This window comes from Meleagris gallopavo, chromosome 1 (assembly GCF_000146605.3).
Source record: "Meleagris gallopavo isolate NT-WF06-2002-E0010 breed Aviagen turkey brand Nicholas breeding stock chromosome 1, Turkey_5.1, whole genome shotgun sequence".
Taxonomy (NCBI): Eukaryota; Metazoa; Chordata; class Aves; order Galliformes; family Phasianidae; genus Meleagris; species Meleagris gallopavo.
This window is the reverse complement of record NC_015011.2, coordinates 1,144,853-1,161,544: the sequence shown is the minus strand read 5'-3', so window position 1 is coordinate 1,161,544 and position 16,692 is coordinate 1,144,853. Positions and strand designations below refer to the sequence as shown.

Genomic DNA, 16,692 nt, shown 5'->3' with positions numbered 1-16,692 from the left:
CAGGCACCCCCTGACAAATACTGCCTCATTCAGCTCTCATTGCTGCTGCAATGGCTGATTTGAAGTGTGGGTAAGCAGCTCTGCACCGTGAGTCAGTGCAGTAACAGGCAAAACAAATAGATTTTTGGGGGAGGTCTGCTCAATTTTGGCAGTTATTCTGAGCCCGGGGATGGCTCTGTGTCACACATTCTTGGCTGAGGCTGGGAAGCTCTCCCATTAATCTGCAAAACAGAATAACTGCGGTGGGATCTGGGGGTATTTTCTGTAGCTTTCAGAAGAATCTCGTCTGCACATCTGCATTACAGTGCCACTCTTTTTGCAGAAAAGCCCAGCATCAGTAGAGACGTCTTTGAAAACAAAGGGATCCTCGTGGCCAACATCAGCACCTTCCTGGGGATGGCACAGAAAGTGGCTGTCCCGTTTAGGAGAAGCTGCTGGTAAGAGTGAGCTTGAGATCGACCCCCCCAGGCTGCAGATTGAGGCATAGGGATGGGATGAAGAACACCAGGAGCAGCTCCTGGGGGCTGGCAGGGAGTTGGCACGCAGCAAGAACACATGCCAACATCTCTGTCCTGCAGGTGACAAAGCTGTGCTATGGGGCAGCTCCTCTCTGAGCCCTACAGTTCTGCTTGGGGTCTTCCAGCCCTCCAAAGGACAGTCTCAAAGCACACAGTGGCGGGGGAAGGGTGGCTTCAGTTCTGTATATAGGAATTATTTAAAGATGGCTCAGTGCAAATCCTCTTGCAGATTTGCTTCCTGCCATCGAGTTGGGCGTAGGACAGAGATTACGTTAATGTTACAGTTTTTAAGTTATTGTGGTGGTTTTAAGTAATTAGTGCAGCTGACAAGGAAAAAAAATAGGAAAACAAAATGCGGTTTACTTGAGGGGTAGAAGCAATACTATGAGCTCTGGCTTTCCACATGACTGTTACTGTACACAAATGCATGTGTTGGATGCTGGGGGAAGGGTAAAGGGAGGGGGGGGGTAAGGGGATAAGGGGAGGAGGTTTATTTCAAATGCCATTTGGGGACCATTGTCCGACTCTGGGGAAGCAGAAATCCGCTCTACACTACATTTCAAGTCACCCACGTTGCTTCTGGGCTCCATTCATTATGGGGATGTGAGTCTCCTTCAGCAGGTGGAAAGTCCTGTAAGTGCTGGAAAAGAACCTCTTATTTATAGTAGCTCAGATCCGTGTGCACCATGAAGAAAACAGCACTAAGGACCTTTGTAAGATACCCTCTGTCTTCACGTGGAGAACATTTGTCCTTTGTTGTTTTTTTTTTTTTATTTTAATGAAATAACATCAACTGTACAGGATGACTTTGTACATAGTTTGACTAATAAAAGCCTGAAGCTTTCCTATGGACCTTCTCCCTACCTGTACAAACCCAGCAGTTCAGAGCGGGGCAAAGCTGTTCCATTGACTTTTCTTACGTGCTCCTAAAGTAAGCAATATCTGAAGCCACATCAGCACCCTGCAAAGGAATCACAGCAGCAGGAATTATTACTACTGCTGTAGGCAGGTGTTGTTTCTACATGTAGGCGCTAGGGGGTGGCTGCAAGGAGAGAGCACGCTGTGCCTACCTCAGCTCCAGGCTTTGCTGCTGCATCTCCTCCCGTCAAAAGCCAAACTGAGGACATCCGAGCCCCTTTTTTGAGTAGGAAATGCTCTGCCCCACTCACGTTTCACCCTAGCGAGCAGAAATCCGAGGGATCTCAAAGAGGCGATGCTGCTCGTGCAACTGAAGTGAATCAGACCAGAGCACAGGACTGGTTTTCCAGAATTTGGCTTTACTTCGCAGTACAGAAATCATTTGGAGCCTTCAGGAGACACAAGAAGCACACAGGCTCTGTCATATCAATACCGCAGTGCCGTTTGGTCCGTCCCAGAAGCCACCGGGGTTCAGAAAATACTCCCACATCTTGCCTGCTCTGTAATTTGTTCTCTCAATTTTATTAAGATTAAAACACAAAGGAGCCTTAGGCACAGCTGTGTCCCAACCGATGTAAACAGTTTTAGAAGCTTAAGTGGAGGTTAAGTTCCGTGCCCAGAACTAAGCCAACATTTGCTGCTACAATAGATGTGGTCTTTGTCCATAATACAACTTTGCCACAGAGTTAAGATTGATGGGAGAGAGACTCAAGGGATGCTGTCCACAATAATGGAGTGCTCAGTTTCTATTTTCCTTGATATCAGGTTTGAGTGACAACCGTCACGTCTACTAGCTCACCAGAAGCACATAATTGTGAAGGATGTTTACAAATGATTAAAAATACAAGGTAAGAACACAGCTGTCAATGAGTTATTTCAATCTGCACCAACATCTACGTCTGCAAAAAAAAAATAAAAAATAGTTCAGTCTGCCTTTCACTTAAAGGTTAGTCATTAAATCAGTAATTTGCCAGATTCTGGACAGCAGCCCTACTAGAATGAAATAATTAACACATGATATCCAAAAGGGGAACATTACCAGTGCAGTACTCTTCAATCTCTCAGAGATGGGATTACAAAAGCAGGCCTTACAATATTGAATTTCATACAGTGTTCATTAAGTTCCTTATATATTCATATTAGCCGATTTAATTTCTCCTAATTAGAGACTCTCATTACTGCTGCTCCTCCTCCCCATAGATATCGTTCTTCTTGCGTTTCATCTCTTCAAAGTCAAACTCTGATCCCATCATTCTCTTATAAATATCTTTGATGTCGTCGCACGTTGTCTCAAAGTGAGTGGTAGCGTCATAGGTGCGAGAAATGAAGATCTGAAAGGAGAAGGAAAAAGAGGCAGCAGTTACAGCACCAAAGCTCTCCTCGCACACCACCACCCCTGGGCACAGCCCTTACAAACCTGGCTCTCAGTTCCCAGGTCGGTCGGTGCAAACAGGTCGCTGATGCTAACAAACCTGGAAGGAAGAAAAGAAAGCTGCTTCAGCGTGGGTTTCGAGTAAGAAGGGCTGAATAAGAGGTCACTGCTCCGCCCAGCGCAGAGGGAATTCAGGATTTCGGCATCTCTGTGAAGCTGAAAGACATTCAGGTCTCAAAGCAAATGGTGGCCTGGGCTCCATCAGCAGAGGGGTGGCCAGCAGGGACAGGGAGGGGATTGTCCCTCTCTGCTCTGCTCTCGTGAGGCCCCGTCTGCAGCACTGCATCCAGGTGTGGGGCCTCCAGTACAAGAAAGACAGGGAGCTGTTGGAGAGGGTCCAGAGGAGCCACAAAGATGAGCAGAGGGCTACAGCACCTCTACTACAAAGACAGGCTGAAGGAGCTGGGCTTGTTCAGCCTGGAGAAGGCTGCTGGGTGACCTCATTGCAGCCTTCCAGGACCTAAAGGGAGCCTACACACGGGAGGGGAGTCAACTCTTTACAAGATAACAGCAGGACAAGGGGAAATGGTTTGAAGTTGAAGGAGGGAGGATTTAGGCTGGATGTCAGGGTGGGAGGTTCTTTACCATAAGAGTGGTGAGGTGCTGGAACAGCTGCCCAGAGAGGTGTGGATGCCCCGTCCATCCCTGGAGGTGTTCAAGGCCAGGTTGGATGGGGCCCTGGTCTAGTATTAAATGGGGAGGTTGGTGGCCCTGCCTGTGGCAGGGGGGTTGGAGCTTCATGATCCTTGAGGTCCCTTCCAACCCTGGCCATTGTGTGATTCTCTGCCTTTGTCCTCAGCCACTTGCTGCAGTGTGGAAGGTGAGGAGGGGCAGAAAGGGTTTGCTGTGTGCTTACTTCTGCTCAATGGGCTCCAAGAGGTCCAAGGCCGGCTTGATCTCTTTCTCTGGGTCCGCGGTTTCCACAGTAGTGCTGGCGATGGCGATGTACTTCCCCTGCGCTGCCACGTTGTGTGCAGAGGAGATCATGCAGACGTAGATATCTGGAGAAGGAAGCACACAGCAGCAGATCAGGACACGCCAGGTGATCAGGCCTGCCCCATCCCAAACCCCCTGTTTCACCCACACTCCTTCCTGTTCCCCTAATGCTGCATTTCTCTCTATCCTGCACACAGCCCTCAGCCTCCACACACTCCACCCACTTCTCCTGGGGTTCACCACGTGGCACTGTGACCACAGGCACACAGACTTTCCTCTTTCTCTCTCTCACACAGACATAGCTGAAATGCAGCCTTGCTGGAGCCCAAAGGACTTCCAGACATTGGTTTGCATGCTTAAACACATCAGGAAAAATGTAATTAATATTCCAGCATACAAAGGTGCCACTGCAAAGCTGCAGCAGCTTCCTGGAGTGGCACAGAGCTGCCACCAGGAGTTAAGGAACTGAGAGGTGCCCAGAAGCAGTGACACTGAACAAGGCCAGGAAGCAGAAAAGCAGAGCCATGTGGGGAACAGAAGGCTTCATGTGAGCACTGCATGGTCCAGAAGGAAGCCAGGAAGCTTTCCCTGGAGGGAATGCACACTGAGAGGCACCTCTCCAGAAAAAGAGCATGAAATGTGCCACAAGTTCTGCACGAAATACATCTTCCTTCCAGGGATGTGCACAAACTCTGAGCGTCGCTGCTCTCCACACACCTGATTTCCGATTGACCTGATTCTGTGGAATGATGATCTGGCACGAGTTGGCATCGTTCGTGTTCTTGATGGGGTGGCTCAGGATGCAGATTACCCGGATCACTTGGCCAACCTTTGTGACACGGTCCGAGACGTAGCTGGGGTCGCAGATGAGCTGTTTGCAGCGAGCAACCTGCAGAGAAAGGCAGCAATGTATGGAGGTGCACAGCTGTACAGCACGCGGACTTTGGGGGAGGGATGGCAGTAATCTGAGGTGGTTGTTCTGTCCCCAGCTGCATGAGGGTTGTATTTGGCTGCATGCTCCAGCTCGGCACAAATCACAGCCCCTACTACACAGAGCTGTGTGACTGATCACATCTCCCCCTCGTTACTCAGTGCATAATTAAGCTCTTACCGTTACAGAGCCTGGTCGTTCCAGTCTAGGACCGTAACGTGCTGTGGTCAAGGCTGAATCAAACTGATAAGAACTTACCGTTTCACATTATACCTCATTACCATGGTAATAGTTTCACATTTGACCAATTTTGAAGCCTGCAGGCAGCCTGCACTTGGGCACATCAGTCTTACAGCACAGATTATCACCTCTGCTGCAAGCTGGGATACATCACCCGTGCCCAGAAGGGACACGTTACCCTACCAGGGAGTGCTAAACTGTCCTGTGAAGCTCCAACTCCATTTACAAACACATTTATAGCTTCCAAGCAACTCGCCGCACTCTTGCTAGTTTTATATTGCTGAGTTAAGAAGCTGTGGAAAGGCTGTGTGCCAGTAGGCTGAGCAGCTAATCCTTAATGTCAAGGGCAGAGCTGGTTTCATAGCCAGGTTAGACAGCAGTGAGCAGCTTCTTTCCAGTTTTACCAGCCTGGTTTATTTAGAAGACAACACTGCTGCTCCCTGGAGAATCATTCTGGCTCCAGAAGTGGGATTACTGTATTGTACTCCTCACATTAAGATTATCAGCACTTCTTAAGCTCACGACATGAACAAACTGGCACCAGCCAAACAATTTAGCTTCAACTGAGGGGTTTTCTACTGCATTCGTTCAGATTGATGACTGACAGCCTCAACTTAAAGGCAAGACAGCAATAATAGGAATAAGGAAAGAACCAGAGGGTACCATACCTCCCCTTCAGACTTCACACCAACAACTTTGCCATTTTCTATCACAATCTCTTCAATGGGCTTGTTCAGCATGTAGGTGCCTCCATATATAGCACTTAGCCTGCAAGAGTAAAACCACTTCAGCACATCCCACAGGTTTTACTTTCTTTCCAACAACCCTTCCAGCCCCTTGCTTCCATTCTGCTTGGACAAACCATGCACTTAAACCTCTTCAAACTATGCTGCCTAAACATCCACATAGGAGATGTTGTCTGCCATTCAGAGGCAGCTGATCAGAGGGCTGGAGCATCTTTACTATGAAGAAAGGTTGAGGGAACTGGGTTTGTTTAGCTTGGAGAAGAGAAGGCTGTGGGGAGACCTCATTGTGGCCTTCCAGTACTTGAAAGGAGCACATAAACAGGAGGGGGAACAGCTGTTTATGAGGGTGGATAGTGATAGGACAAAGGGGAATGGTTTTAAACTAAGACAGGGGAGGTTTAGGTTAGATATTAGGAGGAAGTTTTTGACTCAGAGGGTGGTGAGGCACTGGAACAGGTTGTCCAAGGAGGTTGTGGATGCCCCATCCCTGGAGGCATTCAAGGCCAGGCTGGATGTGGCTCTGGGCAGCCTGGGCTGGTGGTTGGCGACCCTGCACACAGCAGGGGGGTTGAAACTGGTTGATCATTGTGGTCCATTTCAACCCAGGCCATTCTATGATTCTACAATCCTATGATTCTCCCCGCAATGCATCAATGTTGGGAGTGAATTACAGGTGCCACTGCATTCAGCTAGAAGGAATCCACTTGGCATAACAGAGTCCTGCAGCATGAATGCCATAGGCCATGCTGGGTCTCATCCCCCCAGCAGGTGCCACAGGAGGGCTGAGAAAACACTGGAAGCCAAAATCAGGTTCTCACCTTGCAAATCCCTGTGGCAGCTCTCCAAGGCCATAGAGAGGGTAAAGGTATGGGCTCTTCCCGTACCGAGCCAGAGACTCGCTGTAGAGCTTAATCCTGTTGATTGTTTCTTGGCATGGTTGATCTAGGTAACTGGAGAGGGAAGTCAGAAGATTTGCACTGTTTCATAAACCAAGAACTTGAGGCAAAAATACACCCAGAAAAGTGGAAACTTCCCTTTCCAACACGTTGCCTTCCCCATCTGACCGGGGAGTGTTTCCCTTTCTGAAAAGCACTCTGCATCACCAAATGTTGCTCAGGAAGGTGAGATTGCATTAACTCCAGAAATATCACAAGATTTAAACACTTCATCAGCAGAGGAGCCACCCCACGCACACCTGACACTGTGCTGTGTGAGATACCCAACCCACAGGGTCTGTTCTGAGCTCTGAATGCTCACTGATTGGGAGAAGTGAAGCCACACTTACTCGTCAGTCCTGTACAAGGCGAGGGCATGGCCTGTGAAGTCTATAACATCTTGCCCCAGGTCAAATTTCTTATACACATCACGCATGGTTGTCTTCTTGGGATCAACGCCTTCGAAAGTCCGGGGGTCGTTCTCATCAAAGTTGGCAACATACACTAAGAACTTCCTGAACCGGCGCTTCTCGAACAAACCCATTAAGCCTACAAACACAGATGTTCTGTCAGAACTCACACAGCTACCAAATGGTTTCTCGAACTGCTGAGTTTTTCAGCCATCACTCAGTGAGACAGATATCAGCCCCAGGTGCTAAGCAAGGCTCTCTGTTCCAGCAGGAGAGCTCCACGCAGCTCCTTCCAACTGCAGGAAAGCTTGGAGAGCAGTTTCCAACAGACCTGCTGAAATGCCTGACATGGGCTTCCAAAAAGAGACCTGTGTTTGGCATCTGCCACCAAAGCAAATGGTGCTGGGCTCTCTCACAGACTCATCAAGGAGCTAGCAAGCACTGCTGGCATCAAAATTCCAATGCAAGATTGCACAAGGCACCATTCATGTGTTTTAATCCTCTACAAATTGGAGAAGCAAGACAGGGCTTGCTGAAACACAGCACCAAACGCACCTCTGTGCTCTGTCAGTTTGAGTCTCTTCAGAAACTACTGACAAGGCAGCAGTGGGGCCAACCTGAAGGAACAACTGATTGCTTCACAGCAGCCACAGAAATAACCTGGCGTGAGGAAGGCTCCCCAAGCTGCATAAAGGGAGCTGTATCTGCAGGAGTCACTGGAGCACACAATGGTTCTACATACATCATGCAGCTGAAGCTAATGGGCTGCCCTCTGCTAGCTCCTAATGCACATCACCGAGTTATTATGCAGTTTTACAGTGAAGAGGGAAGTGTAAGCAGCTGAGAACAATTAAGACTGACTTGGTGCCACGTGGACTTGGTCATTCTGGTTTGTCTGCTGACAAATGCAACGTTTTTCTCATCATCCCATCCACTGAGGAACCAACATTAAATATTTACGGGAAGCATAAGCCTCAAATGTAACCTCTGGATGAATTAAAATAGTGCCAAATTCTCCTGCTCTGAAAGCTCCATGAAAACAGTAACTCGAGGCTCAGGAAAGCCCAAGAACCACAATGCAAGTCAGAGTAGATGCAGAAGGGCTACATATCAAGCATAACTTGTGACAATGATGGAGTTACACACACCACCACATGAACAGCCAAAAATTTCTTTTGACACCAGCACAGATCAATTATCCTTATATATGGATCTGTCTTGCCTTTATTTAGCAACAACAGTCTCAGTAGAGGAAAAAGTAAAACACAGCTACTCACTGGATGCCAAGGCTTCTGCCTCAGTGGAAGGAACTTTGTAGATCTTGCCTCCCTTGTAGACAAAGCTTCCCTCGATCACCTTGAAGTCTAAATAGCGAGTGACTTCTGTGTAGAGCAACATCTTTACCAGCTGACCTGTAAGAGAGGTTTGGCACAAGTCACCAGAAGCAGCCTTCAGCAAGCAGCTCATCCACTGCAGTCACAACCACTTTGCTGTGAGCTCCACATTGCACCCACACAGCTCTTACACCTTTGTGTAACAGACAGGGAGTGGCAGAGGTTTATTATTAGGCAGCTGTAATGTTTTCTTACAGGCAGTTCACAGCCTCCTCATCGTTACTCCAGCTTCCATCAGCCCTCTGAGTAAAAGCCATCCTGCAGCACGTTAATCCACTGCTGCTCTGCTCTCTGTAGTTTATCTGCACTCAGCATGACAAACAAGGTCACATCTTTGGGCTGCAGCAGTTTCTCACCCTCACCATTCAGATTAGCAAAGTCTGCTCTGGCTTGAAATGCAAACACTGAGAGGACTTTGGAAAACAACCATTCAAACCTTTAAAACATGCCACTGCTGCACGCACTTTGAGCCAGAGACATCTTCTAAGTTGGAGAAATCCACAGCCAAAGCAATCACAGAGCAGGAGCTGCTGCATGAACACCTGGCTGTGTGCAAATCAAGGGCAGCAAAATTCCAGCAGCTCTGCAATGCTTCAGCAAGTTCCCCAAGAGATCACAGAATCACAGATAGCTGAAGGGCTGCTGATTTCTTTCCAAGCTGAAGGTTCCAGGCTAAGCTTATGAGGCAAGATTGGAAAACTCAGTATTGCTTACCATTAGCCATAAGGAATTTTGGAATTAGGTCCACGTTCCAGTCTCTTCCTCGTCCCATAGATTCTGGTGGAGTTCCTGGTAGATTAAACCTTTTATAGAGCTTTGGAAAGAATATAAAACTTATTGTAGCAGAGGAAATATCTATGTGTATACTTTCTCCCACACAGGCACACGCTTTCCACCCTCACATCTCCCCAACAGAACATAAGCTCTTCACAGCAAGCTTTTGGCCAGGGTTTCATTTTGAATCTGACTTTGATGCAGCACACAAAGCACATCCAGTGAACTCTTACAATAAGAATCAGGCAGCGTTATTTTGCTCACCCATCCTCTCTTCCTCCAAAGCTTAAAAAGCTTGGCAATTTACAACCTGCTGAACCAAAGTACCATTTTACATAGCTAAAGGTAACTTGATCCAAATCCTTCAGAAGAGGACAGATTCCTCCATGTATTTATACTGGGAAACAAATTGAAGTCTCTAACCCAGTTAAGCAGCAAAGAGAGCAGTGCTTTCTCTTTAGGGACTACACAATCTCACTGCAGAAGCCTGTAACCAAGTGAGGAAGTGCCCACCTGGCCAGATGTGCTCAGACAGCCTGCATCACACAGGGGCACAGAGAACACACAGCATTTTTTAGACCAACATCTACCACCAAGCACTGCAGAAATGATTGAGCTGAGGGGCTTTAATGTCCAGCTGCTGGGTGTTGCACTGCCAAGCAATCACTCAAACATGATGTACTGAGAAGTGCAGAAAACAAGCACTATCCACCGAGCAGAAACACACCCCTTGGTTTCCTCCCCACCATTAGCTGGTGTGGGGGTACCACAAAACAGTCTTAAGGAAACCCTTAAAGAGTAATTACTTGGAATCCACCCCTAGGACAGCCAGAAATAAAGCCCCTTTATGTGCCCGAGGAGGACACAAGAGCTGGGTGTCGGACTCTGTACTTACATCCTCCAGAGGTGTAATGGATGCACTTTCCCCTCCATAGTAAGAGTTACGATCCATGTGAAGGACTTTCTTCCCATTCACTGACATGATCCCAGAGAGGATGCATTCCTAGAGAGGGAACAAAAAGATGCAAAAGATGCTCATCCTTGCAGACAGGCAGCACCACCACTTACAGGGGACAGCAAGAATACGAAACCTTGCCTTGAAGGAATCCTCAAAAACTCAGTCCTTAATTATTTGCCATGTTGGGTCACGCAGGACGGTCAGCAGCGACTTTCAGAAGGTACAGGCAGCACAAAGAAGAAATAAAGCCATTTGGGAGCTTTACCACCTTGGTGACACTTTGCTCTCCTTGCTGTGTGTGCACCCAGATTACTTTCAGCAGCACATCAGCTGCTACATCCAACACAACACCAGAAAGCTGAGAGTAATCTTGGAAGGACATAGCTTGCAGGACTAGCATGGTTGAATGCCTACTAAAACACCACTTTGCAACTGACCTGGTCACCAGCTCTGGCTTTCACAAACCAAAACGCTCAACAAGAAGTTGCCTACTTGCATGCCTGGGATGGCTCATCACAGAAGACTTACTGATCTTGCCTGTTCTGCCTCAGCTCCCTCCAAAAGGAGAAATGAGTTCATCCTCCACCAACCTCTGCCAACGTTATCATTTGGGTTGTCCAGCCCAAAGAGGAGATGGAGAGGAGAGCAGGAGTCAGACTCAATTGATCCCTGGGGTTTCCCACTGGGATATTCTCTAATTCTAATTTGTAGATATGAACCACATCTCAACAACCCCCAAGCCATCCCGTTGCAGGAAGGTTGGACTGGAAGTCACACATCCAGCACCAGCAGCTGGCTCCTGCAGCACAGATCCACGTTTTGTGTCTTCCTCGTCACCCTGCATGCATCTGCAGAGCACGGAAACCTCTCCTCCTCCATCACTTCTTCCTGCTGCAGAGTGTAGGAAACTCCTTTCAAACTCAATTATGGGCTCGTTCTGGTGGAACAAGGCCCTGCCAGTTCATAACCAATGGGATGCCACAGTAATTCAGGCCCCAAAGAGCAGAGCAAGTTTCACATTTAATCCAGGTAACTTCCAACAGTTTGCGCTCAGAATGGGACACTTCTTCCCACAGAACCTCTCCACGATCCTCTGCTCCTTCAGCCACCACGAGACCCTCTGTGGGCTCCAGATCCCACCCTACAAGGTCCCTCTGCTTTTCAACAAGCAGAGATCCTCCCAGCAGACACATTCAGTCTCACAACACCAGCAGAGAGAGCCACGAACTTTACAGCGTGGAAGCACTGCACAAGTGAAAGTACAGTTGGCTTTTATGGTTGTCAAAGCGTTAATGATCTACCAAAGCAATGCAGGACTGTTGCATCACCGTTAGCCACTGCGATCTCCTCTGTGAAACCAGAAATCAGAGTGCTGGTCCCATCTGCTGAAATGATTTGATTCCCTGGAACATCTTCCAGCCGCCAGGCTGAGCCCTCCAAGATTTCAAAGTATCAATTGGAAGATACAGTAAAGGCAGCAGAAGCTACTTTTCTTCTGCCCAGATGTCAGGTGATTTCCTTCTTCCTCCATTTAAGGAATCTTCAAAGCGTTTGCTGTTGCCCTGTCATCCCAGAACAACACGCCCACTGCTTCCCATGAGAGCATCTCTTCAGAAAGCCACACTGCCAGCATCACTCTGTAGCAAATCTGGGTAGCAGTAAGAGGTCTTTGATTACCTTTCCGACCTTATTTCATCCCCATTAAATGCTGATATGGTGATTAAGGCCCACTTATCAGGTTCACCCTATCACCACAGTTCTCAGTGCTGGAATCCCACGGAGGCCTTTGCAGTCGTTTCCCATCGCAGCCGCTGAGCTGATGGCACACGTTCATCAAACACACAGGATGCACAATGGGTTTATCCTCCCAGCTCAGCAATTCCTTTCGGCAGCTCTGCTGGCTGAGCGTTCAGCTGTAGCTGTTCTCACACTCAGAAACATCAGATGTGTCATTTGGGTTGGGGAAGGAGGAAAACAAACAGGCTGCATCAATAAGGGAAGGGCTGGAGAGTGTTTAGACTGGGGGGAAAAAAAGAGGAAAAAAAAAAAAAGGGAAGCTTCTGAGTTCAAATCTGTGGCTTTCTGATTGTATTCTAGACATAAACCCTGCTCGAATGGGTAAAACTGAGCAGCTGCTGGCAGCAAAATGGCAGCAAGATACAGCAGAGGGTGGTCCAGGTGTCCAGCTGGAACAAAGTCTCTGTGCAAGTGCTGGTCATGCTGTGCTGCTACACTCCGTGGCTCCAGACAGTTCAGGTTATGACACTCTCAGCTCCCAGCAATGGCATAATGTTGCCCAATGAATGGCAGCAACGTTACAGCAATCGATCTCGTGTGCAGCACTGCTCTACGGTGTAACAGGGGTTGAGAAATGTAGAGGTATAGCACACAGAATACAAATCCATGGGAAAAAACAACAACACAGGAGTGAGGGGAAACACAGCAGTGGCTCCCTTCACTGCCACAAACTGGTCACAAGACAACCTTCTGCACGCAGACACCTCCAGAAACTGTGGGAAGAAAGTGAGTTTCTATGGACTTTCTCCAAGTAGGGCAGCAGTTCAGAAAGGCTCAGACAGACCGATGGAAACCTGAGCCAGTGTTGTTTCATCCAACAGCTCCAAAGGGAAGATCCGCTTGGCCCTACGAGCTGCAAAAGCAGCGAGCATTAAGCAATGCCCTCGGCAACCAGGGGATGATGCAAGGGACAGGGATGCTCTGCTCAGTCCTCACTGCCACTCTGATGCTCTTTCTAGGTCCTTACGCAGCAAGGTCTGTGCCTGTACAAGTGAAAACAAAGAGCCAGGCCTCTCTGCTCCTATAGAAAGTGAATCCGTACCTCTGCGATGGATTTACACTGCTTTCACATGGTGAGGCAGTTGGCAGGTAAGAAGCTTAGCTCAGCATAGCAGTGCCTGCAACGAGTGAAAACCCCACAGGAACGCAGAGTTCATCTGCTGGGGCTGGACAGAGTGATTTGCTTTTATGCTCAGCGTTCACATCCAGCATCCCACTGTTGCACTGAGCACAGATAACCACCTCAAAGCTGTTAAGAGTATGTTTGAGAAGCCATTCCCAGCAGCATCTGCAGTGTGGGAGAAAGAGCAGCTCCGTGCTGGGCAGGCAGACACAAACACCTGCCCATAGCCAGCACTGCACCACGTGCAGAGAGCTCGAGAGGAGCACAGTGCCCTAATCTGAGCACTGTGAGGTTAATTATACCTGATGTGCAAGCCTGGAGTATCAGCAGTAATTCAGGATTAAAGATGTGCTGTGATTATTTTTCCCCCTCCGTGCTCCCAAGACACAGCTTGGCACTGCCATTAGCATGCATCAGAGGATAGAGGGGATGCATTGAGAGCCAGGAGTCCCAGTCTGCACGCTGCCTTCGTTACTGGGTGAAGAGATTGATATTGGAGAGAAGCCATTGCCAGTGCAACATCCCAGAATGCTTTCAGGTCAATCAGAAATGGCACTCACACTCTGGTGCACACACACAGCCCTGTGGATGCAGTCAGAACTGACCACAGCAACAAACTTATCTGCACCTTTTTTATAAATGACTTTTATTTATAACCACCAGCCGATTTTCACTTTGGAAGGAGAAAGAAAATCCCTCCAGGAGAGATCAGACGTTCACTGCGTCTCCCAGATGGGCTGGGTTGGCTGTTCTATGGGTTTTGTCCCCACATCAGTCCCTAAGAATTGGATGAGTGACAGAAGACGCAGCACAAAAGATGGGCACAGCCCAGCAGGCAGCACTGAGCAAACAGGATCTCCAGTTCATCTCACTCTGTTTAGGCAGTGCTCTGCCTGCACCAGGCTCTGCCCTGACACCACAACCAGACTGTCAGATAGGATGAGGCACATCCCAACTCACCAGCTGCACCGTGTCCAGATGAAGCCCATCATGCTCTAATTGGCATTTCAGAGGTAAAGGCCACACGGCACACGCTGCTGTCCTGCAATCTCTCAGCTCACCTCAGAACCCAGATGTAATTTATTCCTTCTAACCCAATCGCTGATCATTAGCACGAGCTCGTCTCACAAGTGATTCCACAAGAGGCCTTTTGTCAAATCTACGTTGGCATTTGTCAGTTTGAAATTAAGCACGGCGCTCACCAACTCGATACCAAGCTTCCCTCTAAAGCATAAATTAACATTTTAATGGCGCTCGCATCTATTGGAGGCCCAAAGAAGCTCATTAGATTTCATCTCCCCCAAAAGTCCTGCTTCGGTGAAGGTAGATGCAGCTTCTGGGGACAGCTGTCCCTATCAGAGGGAAGAAGGATTTTGTTTTGTTTTGTTTTGCCTTGTAGGTCATTCCTGACAGCTCAAAGGAAGAGCCTGCAGAGAGAGGAATGAGAGCAACCAACAAAGTTGGCTTCACCCCACAACGCTCCCACACTCTGCACATTTCCTTTGTGCCACATCGTGGTTTTGTGACAATTCTTCCCTGAGAAACCAGATAGGAAAGCAGCTTTGTCCTCAGCCGTGTGTCAGCAGACACCGTGCCTCCCCTCAATCACAGCGCACGTATTTGTATTTACAATGACCACCAAACGGGGAAATGGGGTGGGGGAAATATCACAACCTCTCTCTGTCCATCCACCAATTAACAGGAAGAAACAAAAGCAGGAAAAGCTTGAACGAGAGGAAAACCTCTCCACCATATTGGATTTTCTCCCCCCCCCTCCCCAGCCTTCTTCAGACAATGCCTCCGATTTGCAACCTGCAATCCAGCACCAAGCCCTGAATAAAAGCACAGCAGATAAACCAAGCAGCAGCTCAGCGCATCTCCTCACTTCGAAGGAAGGCAGAAACCTGAAGGAAACCCGACCAGCAGCAGCGCTGCCATTTTTTTTTTCTGTTCTTTTCTCTCCTTCTCAGCCGCCTGCAGCAGTGTGGGGCCGCATCCTCCACAATAGGACAAAGCCACAGCGCTGCTCTCCACCCTCCCCCCACCGCTGCCACCCCCCCCCCCACCTCACCCCGAGTGCTGTCAGGAAGGGTTAACAGCAGCAAAAGGTGGGACAGATTCGGAGCAGGGGGGAAATATTAAAGAAATAACGAAAGCAGAGGGATTTGACAGGCGTGCAGGGCTCACCCGCATCCCCATCCCCCCCTCCCCCTCCTGCTGCAGTCAGGATGGAGAGCTGAAGGCTGCAAAGGCGGAGCAGTGCGCGGGGCTGCCTCCACCCTAAGATGGGCTCAGGGCTCTGGATGGTTCACAATAATAATAACAATAATAATGTAATGCAATTCATTCCCTTAGCGCTTTGTTGTCCCCATCTCTCCTTAAGTAACTGCATTTCTTAGGGGCAGAGAATAGGGAACGACCCCCCCCTCCCAAAAAGGGAATATGAAGGGCTATGGGGGTACATAGCAATGCTATGGGGAAGGGACTGGGATTATAGGGGGGCTATAGGGATACATAGCAGTATTATGGGGAAGGGGTTAGGATTACAGGGGAATATAAGGGTCACAGCAGTGCTATAGGGAAAGGGATAATATTATGGGGGCTATGGGATAGGAGATGGGATTGGAGATGGGATTATGGGGGGGTTATGGGGAAAGGCAGCAGTGCTATGGGGAAGGGGGTGGGATTGGGGGAGCTATAGGAGGAAGGCAGCAGTACTATGGGGAAAGAGGTGGGATTAAGGGGGTACAGAGCAGTGCTATGGGGAAGGGGTTGAGATTATGGGAGGGCTATGGGGGTACAAAGCAGTGTTATTGGAAAAGGTTATGGGGATACACAGCAATGCCATGGGGAAGGGGTTGGGATTATGAGGGGTTATGGGGGTACACAGCAGTGCTATGGGGAAGGGGTTGGGATTATGGGGGGGCTATGGGAGAAGGGGTTGGGATTATGGGAGGGGCTATGGGGGAAGGGGTTGGGATTATGGGAGGGTTATGGGGGCACACAGCAATGCTATGGGGACGTGGTTGGGATTATGGGGGGCTATAGGGGGACACAGCAGTGCTATAAGAACGGGGTGGGCAGACCCAATTTAGAGGGAGGAGGAGAGATGCAGGGAGTCTCATAGAATGATGATGAAGAACACAATATGCAGAGGGGATGGGGGAGAGAATGAGGTGAAATAGGTGTGTGGGGGGGAGGGGGAGGAAGGTGGACAACAGGAGCCTGAGGAAAGGAACGGTGAAGAATGGTGAAGCAGTCAAGGCGATAACGGGGGGAGAAGGGAAGAATGAGCTCGGCTGTGTGAGGGAGGGGGGCTGCGAGGGAGCGGGGCCGGCAGGGCGGCGGCTCAGGGCCCAGGCCCGAGCGGGGCGGTTCCTCCTCACCGTCAAGCCGGTGCCCAGCACGATCACGTCGTACTCCTCATTCATGGCGACGGCGGAGAAGGAGGAAAGGAAAAAGGGAAAGGTTTCTCACGGGGTCTCTCTCCGCCGGCCGAAGATTGAGGCGAACCGGACGTTGAGGAGCCGCGGGAGCGGAGAAAATGGAGCCGCCGCCGTGAGGAGAGCGCGCTGAGGGA

General features: G+C 49.2%; 2 protein-coding genes across 3 annotated transcripts in view; one reads left to right on the top strand and one right to left on the bottom strand.

The window, feature by feature from the left end:
* The window catches only part of TASOR2 (transcription activation suppressor family member 2), a 33,932-nt gene extending 31,828 nt beyond the window's left edge, over positions 1-2,104 (top strand). For both annotated transcript variants that reach the window (XM_019613851.2, XM_031552621.1), the window contains exon 23: positions 323-2,104. In XM_019613851.2, the coding sequence (XP_019469396.1) occupies positions 323-441 (119 nt within the window). In that variant the 3' untranslated portion in view covers positions 442-2,104. The remainder of the gene's footprint in view (positions 1-322) is intronic.
* GDI2 (GDP dissociation inhibitor 2) lies at positions 1,776-16,686 on the bottom strand. The gene is made up of 11 exons (XM_010709346.1): positions 16,499-16,686; positions 10,130-10,237; positions 9,175-9,274; positions 8,344-8,478; positions 7,007-7,205; positions 6,540-6,671; positions 5,644-5,743; positions 4,522-4,693; positions 3,725-3,869; positions 2,854-2,908; positions 1,776-2,767 (listed from the first exon to the last, which is right to left on the bottom strand). The coding sequence occupies exons 1-11, from the start codon at positions 16,541-16,543 to the stop codon at positions 2,612-2,614; spliced, it is 1,347 nt and encodes a 448-aa protein (XP_010707648.1). The 5' UTR covers positions 16,544-16,686; the 3' UTR covers positions 1,776-2,611.
* Positions 16,687-16,692: the final 6 nt, after the last annotated feature.